At 33.1% G+C, this 14,036-nt stretch overlaps 1 protein-coding gene across 1 annotated transcript; it reads right to left on the reverse strand.

Annotated features, from left to right (window-relative positions):
* Window positions 1-10,738: 10,738 nt before the first annotated feature.
* On the reverse strand, window positions 10,739-12,661 carry LOC144553711 (myricetin O-methyltransferase-like). Its single transcript, XM_078301917.1, has 3 exons — window positions 12,151-12,661; window positions 11,521-11,801; window positions 10,739-11,191 (listed from the first exon to the last, which is right to left on the reverse strand). The coding sequence occupies exons 1-3, from the start codon at window positions 12,584-12,586 to the stop codon at window positions 10,892-10,894; spliced, it is 1,017 nt and encodes a 338-aa protein (XP_078158043.1). The 5' UTR covers window positions 12,587-12,661; the 3' UTR covers window positions 10,739-10,891.
* Between the last annotated feature and the right edge of the window lie 1,375 nt (window positions 12,662-14,036).

Below are 14,036 nucleotides of genomic sequence, written 5' to 3' on the forward strand. Positions count from 1 at the left end.
CGAACCGTTCATCTTATTCTCCATATTAATATCTGCTTGGAGACCAAATTTTATAATTTTCTGAATTTTTTTACTATTTATTAAGCCACTTTGAAAATCGCTAATCCAACGGTTTTACTGTTTTGTGCAGCCACCGTTGGATCAACAATTTTGTAAAATACTTAATAAATAGTAAAAAAATTCAGAAAAATGTAAAATTTGGTCTCCAAGCAGATATTAATATGGAGAATAAGATGAACGGTTCAGATCGACCGTTTGGATTTTGAAAACTCGAATATTGAGCCGTAGCATAGAGGCTACTATGCTATCCATAGCACCCCAACCTAACTCTATATATATATATATATATATATAGATAGAGATGGGCTATGGTGCATTGCAATGCATAGGCCATGGTGTGCATTGGACCATAAATCACCGATTCAAAGTCCAAATGACCGATCCAAACCGTTCATCTTGTTCTCCATATTAATATGTGCTTGGAGACCAAATTTTATATTTTTTGGAATTTTTTTACTATTTATTAAGCCACTTTGAAAATCGCTGATCCAACGGTGACTGTTTGGAACAGTAAAATCAGAAGCCACCGTTGGATCAGCGATTTTCAAAGTGGCTTAATAAATAGTAAAAAAATTCCAAAAAATATAAAATTTGGTCTCCAAGCACATATTAATATGGAGAACAAGATGAACAGTTTGGATCGGTCATTTGGACTTTGAATCGGTGATTTATGGTCCAATGCACACCATGGCCTATGCATTGCAATGCACCATAGCCCATCTCTATATATATATAGAGGTGGGCTACGGTGAGTTGCGAAGTAAAGCGACTATTTTACTTCACGCTCATATTTTGCGATTTTAAAGTTCAAAATGTCGATCCGAACCGTTCACCTTGTTCTCCATATTAAAATGTGCTTGGAGACCAAATTTTATATTTTTCGGAATTTTTTTACTATTTATTAAGCAATTTTGAAAGTCGCTGATCTGATGGTCCAGAAAATTTTACTGTTTTTTACTGTTTACAGCAAAACAGCAATTTTCAAAAATGCTTAATAAATAGTAAAAAAATTCCAAAAAATGTAAAATTTGGTCTCCAAGCACATTTCAATATGGATTAAATATCTAACGGTTCGGATCGGTCGTTTGGACTTTCAAAATAAAAATACGGCGTGAAGTAGAAACGCGTTTTACTTCGCAACTCACCGTAGCCCACCTCTATATATATATATATATATATCATATTGAATAGTTTGGATCGACTGCTTAAACTTTGAAAACTTTGAAAATACACTACAACAAAACATATTTACTGCGATCGGTATCAGCGACCGGGGCTGACGCCAGTCGCAGAAACAATTTTTTTTTCAAAAAAAAATGAAATTAACCAAAGAACCGGCGACCAAACCTTCATTGACTTTCTGCGACCATAACAGCGACCGGCGTGGGCGCCGGTCGCTGAAAGTTTTGGTAAAAAAATAAAAATAAAGGCGCGCCTTCGAATTCGTCTCCCCGCCAGATCGAATAACCCTAGCCGCCCGCGCCATAGCCGCTCTCTCGCTCTCGCCAGACATTGGGAATCATTGTCAGCCTAAACCCTAGCCTCTCTGTCTTTCCGTCTCTTCCATTCCCTGTCCTCTTTGCGAAAAAGAGCAGCCGCCAGACTGTTGCCTCTATCTGCGCGAAGAAGAAGGATCACGCCTCTGCCTGTGCCGCCTCTACTGTAGCAAGGTATAGTAGCGCCTTTTACTGTATTTGATTTTGAGTGTAATTTCTGGTTTTGATTGAATGTCGTTGGTTCTGGTTTTGATTGAATGTCCAGCATGGGTTGAAATTTTAGAGCCTAATATCAGCTCTACTTTGAAATTATTGAAATGCTCTTGTGATCTTGATCGGGCTTGTGTGCTGCCTTGTTGTGAATTCTTGCGTGTCTTATGCCTTCATTTGTACCTATTGACCCTCTATCTAATTTCCTCTATCTAATTACCCCCTATGACTTGCTGTGATGATTATGTGTGTTCTGATGCTTACTAGTAAATGTTGTGATAAAGGCCTTTTCATTATTTGGTATAAGATTAAGGGGTAGTGTGTGAAAATTGCTTGACTTGTGATAAATAAATTAAGAGAGGGGGATTCTATGCAAATCTGAAATTTTTTAGTGTAAAATGCGGCCTTATTCATTTTTCTATAATTTTGTTATATATGTGTCTCAACCTCACTTGTCTTAATCTGAGGAAGATTACAACTTAGTTGTACAGTTAGAGGGTATATAAATTGGTGGTTCTTTAAATGGATTATAGATTCAGGTCCGCTGCTTTGAAGTGGCATCTAGACAAGCATGAAGGCCCTTCAAAGGTTATTCTATTTAATTGTATTTTCTCAGTTTCTAAGTTAATTTATTAATCTGAAATTAAATGAACAAACCTAAGTTTTTCTTTCTTTGCTTGTAGATGTTGCTTTATGCTGTGAAAAATACGAGGTAGAAACAACGGACATGTGTTAATTCTCTTCTCTTCTAGTAGAGTGTGTAATTATCATAAATATATGTTGTCAATATACTCTTGCTTTGTATCAAAAGATTATGTCAATATACTCTTGCTTTGATCGATTTTGTTTGATTTGAATGTTGTTTATATTTTGTATGTTTAGATATTGTTGTTTATGTTTGATCGATGTGAATGTTTGGTACGTGTGGTACCAATTAAATGGGGGAAAGTAAATAACTAAAAAAACCAAAAAAAATTGACAGAAGGTTATCAGCGACCGGTTTTTGACTATCATAGACCATTTATTTCGTCGCAGATACGTTTTTCTGACGTCAGCAAAAATTAGCAGCGACAAAAAAAATTGGTCGCAGAAGAAGTATCAGCGACAGGTGACGTCAGCAAAAGAATATCTGCGACAATGCTTTCTGCGAGCGGGTTATCAGCGACCGTAATCAGATTTCTGCAACCGGAATGAGTATCAGCGACCGGCGCTTTTACTTTATGCGACCGGAAAATCGGTCGCAGAAAGTGATTTCTGTAGTAGTGATATAAGGTGTAAGTGGATTCCACCTCATCTTACATATACATGTATATTCCACGTATTAATCTATTTGTCATTTCTATATAGCTTTATCTTTAATTTTTTTTTTTTAATCAAAGTTAGACTGATTATTAAATGGTTGACTCTCAACTATAAAGCACAACTATGTACTTTTTTCAGTCTTCATGAGAGCACATATATCATATATATATTATTATTATTTTTAGTCTATTTTTCATGAGAAGTCCACATATATCATATATATATTCTTATTCTTAATGTATGAGAGAGGCAAAGTTCATCTAAACCAGTCACTTTATATAAGGTATAATTTAATATCTTTATTAGTTAGGCTAACATTTTGTAGCATTAAAACCAGTGTTTTAAAATGCGGCCGCATATGCGTATGCGGTCAGCAGCTGCGCTCAGAACGGCCATGCAGTCATCCCATGCGGTTTTGAGCATGCGACAGCATATGCGGTCCGAATATGCGGCCATGCGGAATAAAAAAATGCATATGCGGATTAAAATACGGCCATGCGGTCCGAATATGCGGCCATGCAGTCCTCCCATGCAGATCAGCAGCCACCGTTGGATCAGCAATTTTCAAAGTGGCTTAATAAATAGTAAAAAAATTCAAAAAAATATAAAATTTGGTCTCCAAGCACATATTAATATGGAGAACAAGATGAACAGTTCGGATCGACATTTTGGATTTTGAAATTTTAAATTTGGACCGTATGCATACAAATGCACATTAGTCACACACACTCTATATATATATATATATATACGTGGATTTTTATTTTAAAATCCGCATATATAAATCCGCATGAAAATCCGCATATGCGTCCGCATATAGCGTATGTGGTATGCAGTGGCCTTCCGCATACATGAACAAAACCGCATTTTAAAACACTGATTAAAACATAAAATTAATATATAAAAATCTTCAGTTTTATTGCGCACGAATCTTCAATTTTACCTGACCTGCTGGAGCCCACATAGAGTGGAATTTGGATCCCTAAAATAACTCAAATTTTGAGTTTGAATGCGGACCGTTCAATCTGCTCTAGCACGAATATTAAAGGTGTCTGTACATTCCACCTCGGGAGCCAGATTCTCTGAATTTGAATCGGTAGGTCCGATCCTAATTCAAAACTCGGTTACTTTCTGTGATCCAGACATTATACAATGCCCAAAGCCTAGTTTTAGTTCTGTGGTACATAATTTATAACTTCTGTACAGCGGGTCATTACAAAGCAGTTGCTGGGTCAAAAACATGCACTGCTGTTCTACAGCAAGAAAACCTACGCAGGTAATCTTTACATATATCCGCACTTTTCACATGGTGGGGCCTGCAGCAAGAACAAATTATGAAATTTTCTGTAAATTAACAATTGACGGGTCATGCACAATTAGCAACACTCTGAAAATGTCACATAATATCACCTTCAATATAGGACAAGTAGTCATTCGCTCACGGGCTCATGGCAACAGCTGGTCTATATACACCGTTTGGTGATGTAGCTATTTAAAATGTTCGAAAAGAAATTCACATGTATATCTAAATCAAATGTTATTTTAAATTGTTTATCTGACACTATTTACAAATGTACAAATCTCAGTATTTGGTCAGATTTGAATGGTTAGCTTTGCGTCAGATGTTTTCTTTGATTTATTTGCGTACATTGTGATACCGAAGCACTATAATTATGTCAACTAGACTAATAATTAGCTAATTATATAAACAACAAAAAGAGAAATAGTTTAAGATAATTCACTTTCTTAATCAAAATAGGGTTGCGTCCCTGTTTAAAATATAATCATTTGCATTAATTTATTCAACGAAAATGTAACAGAAATCTGTTTTAGTTTTTTTTTTTTTCCTTTTCATATAGCACATCACATCACATTGCGTGAAATAAATTTTGATCATGTTTTCCCATGTCTTGATATGATAAAACTAAGTTACGGCATGTTAGCCGCATCACGTTTTTCCTTCTCTATTTCCACCTCGATGCTTTTTTAAGTTTTGGCAAACATTTTTCTTAACCCATGAGTTATGTAATTTTCTTGAGATGGAACAACCAAAAAAAAAAAACAGAGAGAGAGAGAGATGCAACAATTTAGTTCTTTCAAATCGGTGTTTAATCAGTCTCAAATTCAGTCCACCGTAAAATTCAAAGAGTTTTATTCATATTTGTCAACACAACTAACTTTATTATAGAAAATTAAGTTTATAATTCAACACAAAGTGCTTTCTAATATCTCAAAAATATGCGCTCTCTCGCTCAAGGTTCTTTTGTTTTTATCCGCAAAACTTCAAATAAATATGTGTATGAATTCACACTTCAATATAAAATGTGTTACGTGGAGGCAAGAAGACCAAAGAAAGTAAGGGTAGAAAAGTCAAAGTAGAAATTATTTGAGTGGCTTAAATTTAATAATTGTACTTCATCATATACCATGGGAGGATAAGATGCAGAAGAGCACCAGCCACTAGGAAAATAAGAGCTTCAACCACTTCTTTTCTAGCTGCTCTCCAATATACTTTTGGTCTCTAATCTCATGGTAATTTCCAAGCTCTTTTAGTTTCCGTTTTTTATTTTAAGTTTTTATCTTGTATGTATTAATTTTAGTTACCATAAATTGTGATATACCTAATGTTGGGTCATTTGTACAACTATACCCATACTTGTATCCTTAAAAAAAAAAAGGAGAAAGGAAATATAAAAACAGAGAAACAATACACCCTTTAATTGGTACTATTATCATGTCCGTGCGTTGCAACGCACGGAGACATATTATAAGATTGAATAGAATATAAATAGACTTTTTTTATTTTGAAATTCACACAAAATTAAAAAAATGAAATAAAAGAAAAATTGAAAAAAAAACGGAAATCCAAATAATAAATAACAATAAGAAAACAACAACAACAAATGAAAAAAAATATCAAATATAACATGAATTTTTTTTTGAAATGTCATTGCGATTTAATATCTAATTTTCTCCACAAGCAAAACAGGTCATTAAACGATTTAGAGGAGATGGTATGTAAAGAAACAAATTTGAAAAATATATAATTAAATTATTGAAATAATATATATATATATATATTTGATGAAAATTATTTTAACAATAGAAATTTCTCTACATATCATTTCTAGATATTCTTTATTTTCTCTTCAGATTAGAAAAATTTAATGCTTTTGTCAGCACAAGATCTGTTATTCATATATTCACAAAAATACAATAATCCTAAACAAAATATAGAAAGATATGATTGCTTTCATTTTAGTTGTCGAAACTGTAGAGGAAGATAAGAAATGAAGGAATCAAATCATTTGTCCACTGGTGGGCAGAATTTTCCTGTCATCTATAAAAATTAATCAATCATGGTCTGCCACGTTTTGGACCTCTCAATGATGGTTTTCACAATAATTAAATACTTGATCCGTCATTAATATTTCTAAGCATAGAAAAATTGACTCACGTGGTCAACAAAAATACAATTTGTCTTTGTGAAATCTTCATTCTTATATTATGATACCACAAGTAAAATAAATTTATAGCAAATTATCACAAGATATTTTTTATGAAAAAAAAATTAAGTTATATGAAAGAGTGTTCCAATACAATAAATTTTATGTGCAATTTGAGTTATAAATTTTCAAATATAAATGAGAAAGTAAACTTTGAACATTTTATAGCACAAAAAATTTGTCAGAAAATTTTGAATTTTAAAAATCATTATTAAATAATATAGGAAAATATATTGAGTACATTAGATTTTCAATGGTCTAGAAGGCTCTGAGATAGTGATTTGAATTAAAACTTTCGAACCAAGTTAGTAGTTCAGATTCAAACTTTGAAGCCGAATTAGTGGTTTGGAATTAAATTTTGGACCCAGACTACTAACTCAATTCCAAAATTTAAATCCGAGTTACCCACTCAGTGCCTTCTATGTCATAAAAAAATTCACGTACTGAATATATATTCTTATATTATTTAATAATAATTTCTAAAAATAAAAAATTCTCTATAATGCTATGACACTTTGTAGCAAAATTTATTTTTTGTTTATATTTGAAAATTTATAACCCAAATTGTACATTTTAAATTTGTTATATTGAAACTCTGCTCTGGATAACTTTGTATAAAGAATACCTTGTGATATTCTAATTATTAATTTTTTTATATTTTTTTATATTCATTATAATGATTATTCTCTAGAATAAAAGATAGTTATAAGAAAAAATAAGGAAATGAATTGCTAAGGAGGAAATGCAGAAATAAGGAAAAAAAATTAATTGTAAGAATAAAAGATTGCTGTAAGGAGAAATAAGGAAACAAATAGCTAAGGATTTATTTTGTTTTAATGTGATAAATCATGTAGCAGTCTATGTGGCGAGTATGTATCTAACTAAATTTAAACTTCTACACATAAAATAGATGTATTTAATCAAAATAAGACAGATTATGTGATTGGAGGATTGATATTGAATTTGAAAATTCATTTTTCAATCTCAGCCGTTGGCGGATCAGGACAACTACGTGCATAATATAAGAATGAAGATACCAAGCATGAGTAGCAAATTTTATTAAATTTGCATAAAGAGTTGGATTCGGATGGTTGAGGGTCCTAATTCATTCGAATTTTTTTATGGTGGTTTCCTTCAAAATTTTAATATGGTGCTTCTCACTATTGATGCTTTTAGTTTAATCCAGTGTTCTAAATAGCGCGCTATAGCGTTTTTGGACCCAAAACGCTAAGCTATGCATAATAATGTGCTATTTGAGCTATGGATGCTATAGCGGTAATAGCGGTCCGCTATAGCGCATAGCGTATAGTGCAAATAGCGCCCGCTATGCAACATTTGCTGTTTTTTTTTTCAATTTATATGAGCTTTAAAATAAATAAATGGTGAAGATATTGTTTAATTTTGATGAATATTATCTTATATCAAATTCAGGTCCGCTATAATAAATTTTTCATTTTGCTCTTGGTTTTTTTTAACTGATGATAAATCAAATAAATAATTGGTAAATTATGGAAATTTTAGGGACTAACAAGAATTTCTTCAAGGATCATCTGTTTATTTTACTAGAAGTATGATTTTTTTTTTTTTTCAATTTCTAGGTTATTTTGAAATTTAAATAGAAAAAAGATAAATTATGTTATGATGTTGAAGATATTTTAAATAGAAAAAAGATCGATAGTTTATGATATTAGTATTACTATAGATATTTTGAGTCGCAATTTGGACTTTGTATTGGTTCAATATGAATATTATAATTTTTTAATCAATTTAATATTATTTATTGTTCCATGAGACTAAATAATGTTGATATTTAGTACAAATATATAATATAATTTTTATAAAAATAAAAAAACGCTATTTGGGATAGCTTTCGCTATAGCGTCGCTATTCGCTATAGCTTTTTTTGGAGGCTCCCCGCTATGATGCGATAAATGCTATTTAGAACCTTGGTTTAATCACAACTCTCAAACATTATTTTATTTATTTATTTGTTCTCAATCCTCTATCAATTAATCACAACTGTCAAACATTATTTTATTTATTTATTTGTTCTCAATCCTCTATCAATTATTTTATTTTGAATCCTTTATTTTCTTTATTTTCTTTTAATATCAAATCTCGACGTCAGCTCGACTCCTTTGAGCAGTACTCTACTGGGTCTCGCATTAAATTTTGACTCGGCGGTTCAGTCAACACCAAGTCAAACCTAAATACAAATCCAATCAAATCATGTCAAATAAAAAAAAAATGAGACTAGAATCAAACATAAAATCCGATCTATGTCAAGCTAAGCCATTTTTTTTGTTTTTGGTTTCCAGCCTTGCATATAAATCCTGAAACACTCACAACTATCCTTATATCACATTTTATAGTTCTCTATAGTCGCACTGCCTTCTTTGCATATGAAGACATATCAGATTTTTTTCTTTTCTGAGTAATTTCCAAATCACCATTATCTCCTTCTAAGCCCTCTAATTAACATCAGTTGGTGGATGCTAACATGGTTCTGAAACTCATAATCGGATACTTGACCGTGAAATCTGAATCAGATGAATCGGTTAGAATTGGGTGAATCGGATCGGTAACTCGGATTTTTTTGGCAGAAGCATGTTTTGTACTAAAAGAATAAAAAATTAGTAAATACAATCCTTTTAATTAGAAAAAAAAACTAAATATATACAAGAAAAATAAAGGAAGAAAAAGAAACATAAAAAAAGTAGAAAGCATGAAAAATTAATTCAAAAGCATGTACACAAATTGCTAAAAACTGTTGAAATGGACGGATCCAATGATAACCGAAATGGAGAGGAACAGGAAAAGGTTGAGGCAGCTCTAAATTATTTATTAAATGGTACAAGTGCCCTATCTCTCCATGATAACTTTTGGTAGCTCCGGATGCACAATGGACCAAGTCTATTTATACTTAACGGACTAGTAGACCAAGTCTATTTAAGGAAGCACCGGATGCACAATGGACCTATCTCTCCATGTATATTCAATATCTATACTTAACAGACTAGTAGACCAAGTCTATTTAAGGAAATCCATTTTCTAATCTCCTCCACAGCTCCTTTCATCCTTTCTTCCCAAATTAAACCCTTCTTCGCTACAAACTCATTTTCACGCAAAGGAAAGGCAAAATTGACTCTTCAGGGAGAGAATCGATCTGGAATTGGTCAAGACTCGCCTTAACTCGGCTTGACTCAGCCAAGTCAAGCACTGTTCATCCGATTTTTTCTGAGAAACTCGCATAGACGCGAGACTCGTGTAAAACTCGGCCAGGTTCCGTCCGATTCCGAGTTGACTCGGAATCAGCTGATTTTTCGAACCATGATGAAAACAACACTACATGAAACCAAAACTGCTCTGTTAAAATCTTAACCCAATATTTGGAATTGTGCATTCCATTTTTCAACCGGTAAAATCAAGTCAAGAATTTGAGCGGAAATGCCACCTATTTGACCATATTGATCATGGTTGAAGATTCTTAAATCAGCATATAGCAAGATGCATTTTGTCTCTTAATGTGAAATGTATTTTACAATTCATAACTCTAGGTTATCTCTGTTATCTGTTAACGTACATCTAACTTTATAGTACTCTGTTATATGTTTTGGAAAAAATTGTTCAGATAGGACCAATGCCAATTTTAAATAAATATAGATATTCATTGGTCATCTATAGAATAATCGTAAAAACTTAATTGTTTAAAATTGCAAATTATGAGATAGGAGACTAAATAATTTTAAGTTAACCAATTTTTATTTTATTTATTAAGTAGTGGGGTCTAACCCACCGATTTCATTCACCACGAAACCATAAAAAAAGCAGGAAACTGGTACCAAACATAGAGTCTGCCAATATGTTCAGGGTACATAAACCAATCCATCCAATACAAGTTTTCAAAAGAGAAAGTTATAATAAAATTATAAATGTTTAATTAATATGGTTGATATCTTATTCCTCGCTCAAGACATTTTGATAAACTATATTTTTGGTATACACTTCTTGGGCGTCAATTTCATATTTCCATTATAGCATGATTTTTGTTGTACATTGTGACGTACCTCTTGACAATGCAACATATAATTGGTTGTGCCAAAAAAATGCTCAAGTAAATACTACATAGATGCCGTGATGTACCTTTTTATGGAATTACAAAGGTAGTTAATAAAAGAAAGAAAAAAAAGGAAGATTAAATAAAACAGAAAAGAAAAGTAAAACAATTGAAATTGAAAAGTCCGTCGACCAAGCTGCATTTTATGACACGTATATTATTGCTGACTCTCTGCTGAAATATATATTTATATATCATGTTCAAGGATAGAGCTCATAGATTGAGTAAATCCCCACTGTGTGTACTTTGTAATTAACAAAACCGGCTGCTTGGAAAACATTGTGCCACTCTTGCCTGCTGCGTTCCTTTGATCCAAACACTGCCACCATGTCTATATCAAAACAGAGGGTCGTCTCGGTCGCCATCGGGTCATGTGTCTCCAAGTCTATAGTAAGTTCGACTATGATAACCTTACCACCAACTTCTAGTGGGGAAATCGCCTCTCGGCATCTCTCAAGAATTTTTATGCAATCATCATCAGGCCAATCATGGAGAATTTGCTGTTTAAATAGAAAATATTAAAAAAAAAAAAATCCATACAGTATTTGTAAAACATGAACATTATTTGGTATGTTCGGGGGTGTCTTTGGATGAAACACGGAGTTAGTGAGAATTGCCACTAGCCCGAGCAAACTTCTAAATCGCTAACCCAACTATTTGCGGGTTAATGGAATATCCACTAGAGCGCTTTGTGTAGCGTACTCAAACGTGAAATAGCACTCCGGGTTAGTATTCTTGGGTTAGCGCTAACCCAAGCCCATCCAAACGTACACAGGGGCCCATGGCATCAGCTGTAACCAGTATATATAATATTATGATCAGATATAACCTTGAGCATTATTGCATTAGCTGCTGGTATTTTCTCGAACATGTTGCCCCCCATGGCATTGAATAACTCGCTTTTCAATGCATTGGATATGACGTGCGGGAGATCGAACACCGTGCACCTCAATTCAGGAAATGTTTTGGCAATAACTTTTACAGTAGTTCCGGTGCCGCCTCCTACATCCACAAGACTCTTCAGCCCATCGAATAGTTGAGGACATGAGGCAACCACATCTTTCATTAACTTTCTACTATGGCATGCCATTGCCTCATTGAATAAGTTACCTAGTTGAGCATGGGCAATCAAATTAGTGATGTCAACACCGAAGAGGGGTGGGCCCAGAAATTGGCCTCAGAAAAAAATGAGTTGTGATGAAAATGAATTTGGCCTAGTGGTAGACAAATAATTAATGGATAAACAAACTTGTTTATCAGAGGTAGACAATATAATAACCTAAAAATATATAGGTTAATCTTTTTTTTTTAAATCTCTTGGGCCTTACTAGGTCCGCCCGTGACACCAAAATAGCAAATTCCATCCATCAAAATTAAAAGAAAAAAAGTAACACACATTTTATCAGATCAAACATGTTGGCTGAAAGAGGTTAATTTGTGTCTATATATATGTTGTTACCAAATTCTTTGTTCTCCTTTGTTGTCTCCCATGGAGATTTCCCTTCATGTTTCATTTGATAAAGAGTTCCTGCACCACTGGACCTGAACCAGTTACCCATTTGGGAAAGTGTATTACAATTGTCGGGTTCTGTGGCAAAGCAGATAAAAGCTCCCATGTCAGAGCCCTGAGACAGCATTAGCTCAGAGACTGGAGTGAGCATGTAACCCTCCTCAGACTGGGCAAACACGCCTTGTTGGACAAGTAGTCGCATTACTTGGCCAAGCATTGGTTCCTTCTCTGGTGCGATGGGAATAGCACGAGCGAGTTCCTTTAGAGGTATGGCTTGCCGGTCATATGCATCTATACAATCTGAAATTTTCAACTCGGCAGCGCACCTGAGTGTAAACGGTGCGATAATATTTGTGCTTAGGTGTAGGAATCTCGAGAGCTCCATTTCTCTTTTACTATTTTTTGCTCCTTTTGTCTAAAAAAGAGATTATTGAAATGATGATATACGCTTGGTGGAAAGACCTCATGCTAATGATGTCCTTATATAATGGATGTATTCTTGTATTTGAAATTTTCAACATATTCTGACGTACATACTGATCAGTGTTGGATAAAAAATTCAATATATATATCACTATCGATATTGGGAGAAAATGTCTGGTGGTACTCAAGAAAAATTTGCATATTTTGAAGAAAATTTGACTTTTCTGCATATTTTTATTATACTAATTTGCGTATTCAAGAAACCATTTTACTTGCTATATTTGGCTATTCTCGAATTGTACTATGTATGATTTTTCTTTATGTATCTCTTCATTAGTCAAAATTTTGTCAATCAATGTGTTTAGTTTGATCTATCTTTCATGGTAGACTATTGACTACAGTCTCATACTGATGTTAGATGATGTATTTGAAAGCGAAATTAATGTTAGTGGTTTTTGAAGCTTTCTTGAAAAATTTAACTTGGACAACAGGATACGCAGGAGATATTTTTTAATCCTTAAAAATAATTAAGAAACAACCCTTTTTACGTGAAAGAGAATATACATCAATTCAGCCCAAGTAAAACTGTTGAGTCAAACACCACATGGACGTTCCACCGGTCCATCCACATTTATGATGCCGTTTTTATGAAATTCTTAATCCATAGTTATCTTAAATTGAAAAGTTGACCACCTACATATAAAATTTTAGCTAGAATTTAAAGCAAGCATATCTCATAAAATGTATATGTATGTTGTATATTTTGTTAAATTATGAATATATTTATGTTAAATGAATGTTAATTGTTTCTATTTGTTGAATGTTTAAGGAATATCATTCATTATGTATGCACTGATGTTGAATATTAATTGAATGTTTGATGTATATTATTATTTGTATGTTTAATGGCTAGCAAATATGGATGCTAACCAATTATATATCGTTTAAAAAAAAAAACAAAACAAAAAACATCCACTGTTCTAAAAAAGAAAAAAAAAACATGTATGGTTAAGAAAATAATATATGGATGACTTTTAGAAAACATACAACTAACGCTACTCATTGTACACCGTTAAATAGATTGTGTAAAAACCACCATCTTCAGCGCCCTTTGTTTGTGTGATCTGACACGGTTGAGTTTAATTAATTGTGTATATTTCATCTATATAGACACGGTTCAGTAATTGTGTACAAAGTTCCTCCCTATTCATACACGGCGCTCGAGGATACGGTCATGTAACCGGGTGTCATAGCCTTTAGGACTGTGTATTGTCGTGTTTTCCTTACTAGTGCTAGGCTAAACTAAGACCACGCCTACACACAGAAGATTTAAGGTACAAGTTCTTTAATAAAAAAAAAAGAAAAAAATTAACAGATTACAGCAACTTAACCACTGCACAAATCTGACAATT

Source organism: Carex rostrata, chromosome 5, assembly GCF_964058835.1.
Source record: "Carex rostrata chromosome 5, lpCarRost1.2, whole genome shotgun sequence".
In the NCBI taxonomy this organism is placed as follows: domain Eukaryota; kingdom Viridiplantae; phylum Streptophyta; class Magnoliopsida; order Poales; family Cyperaceae; genus Carex; species Carex rostrata.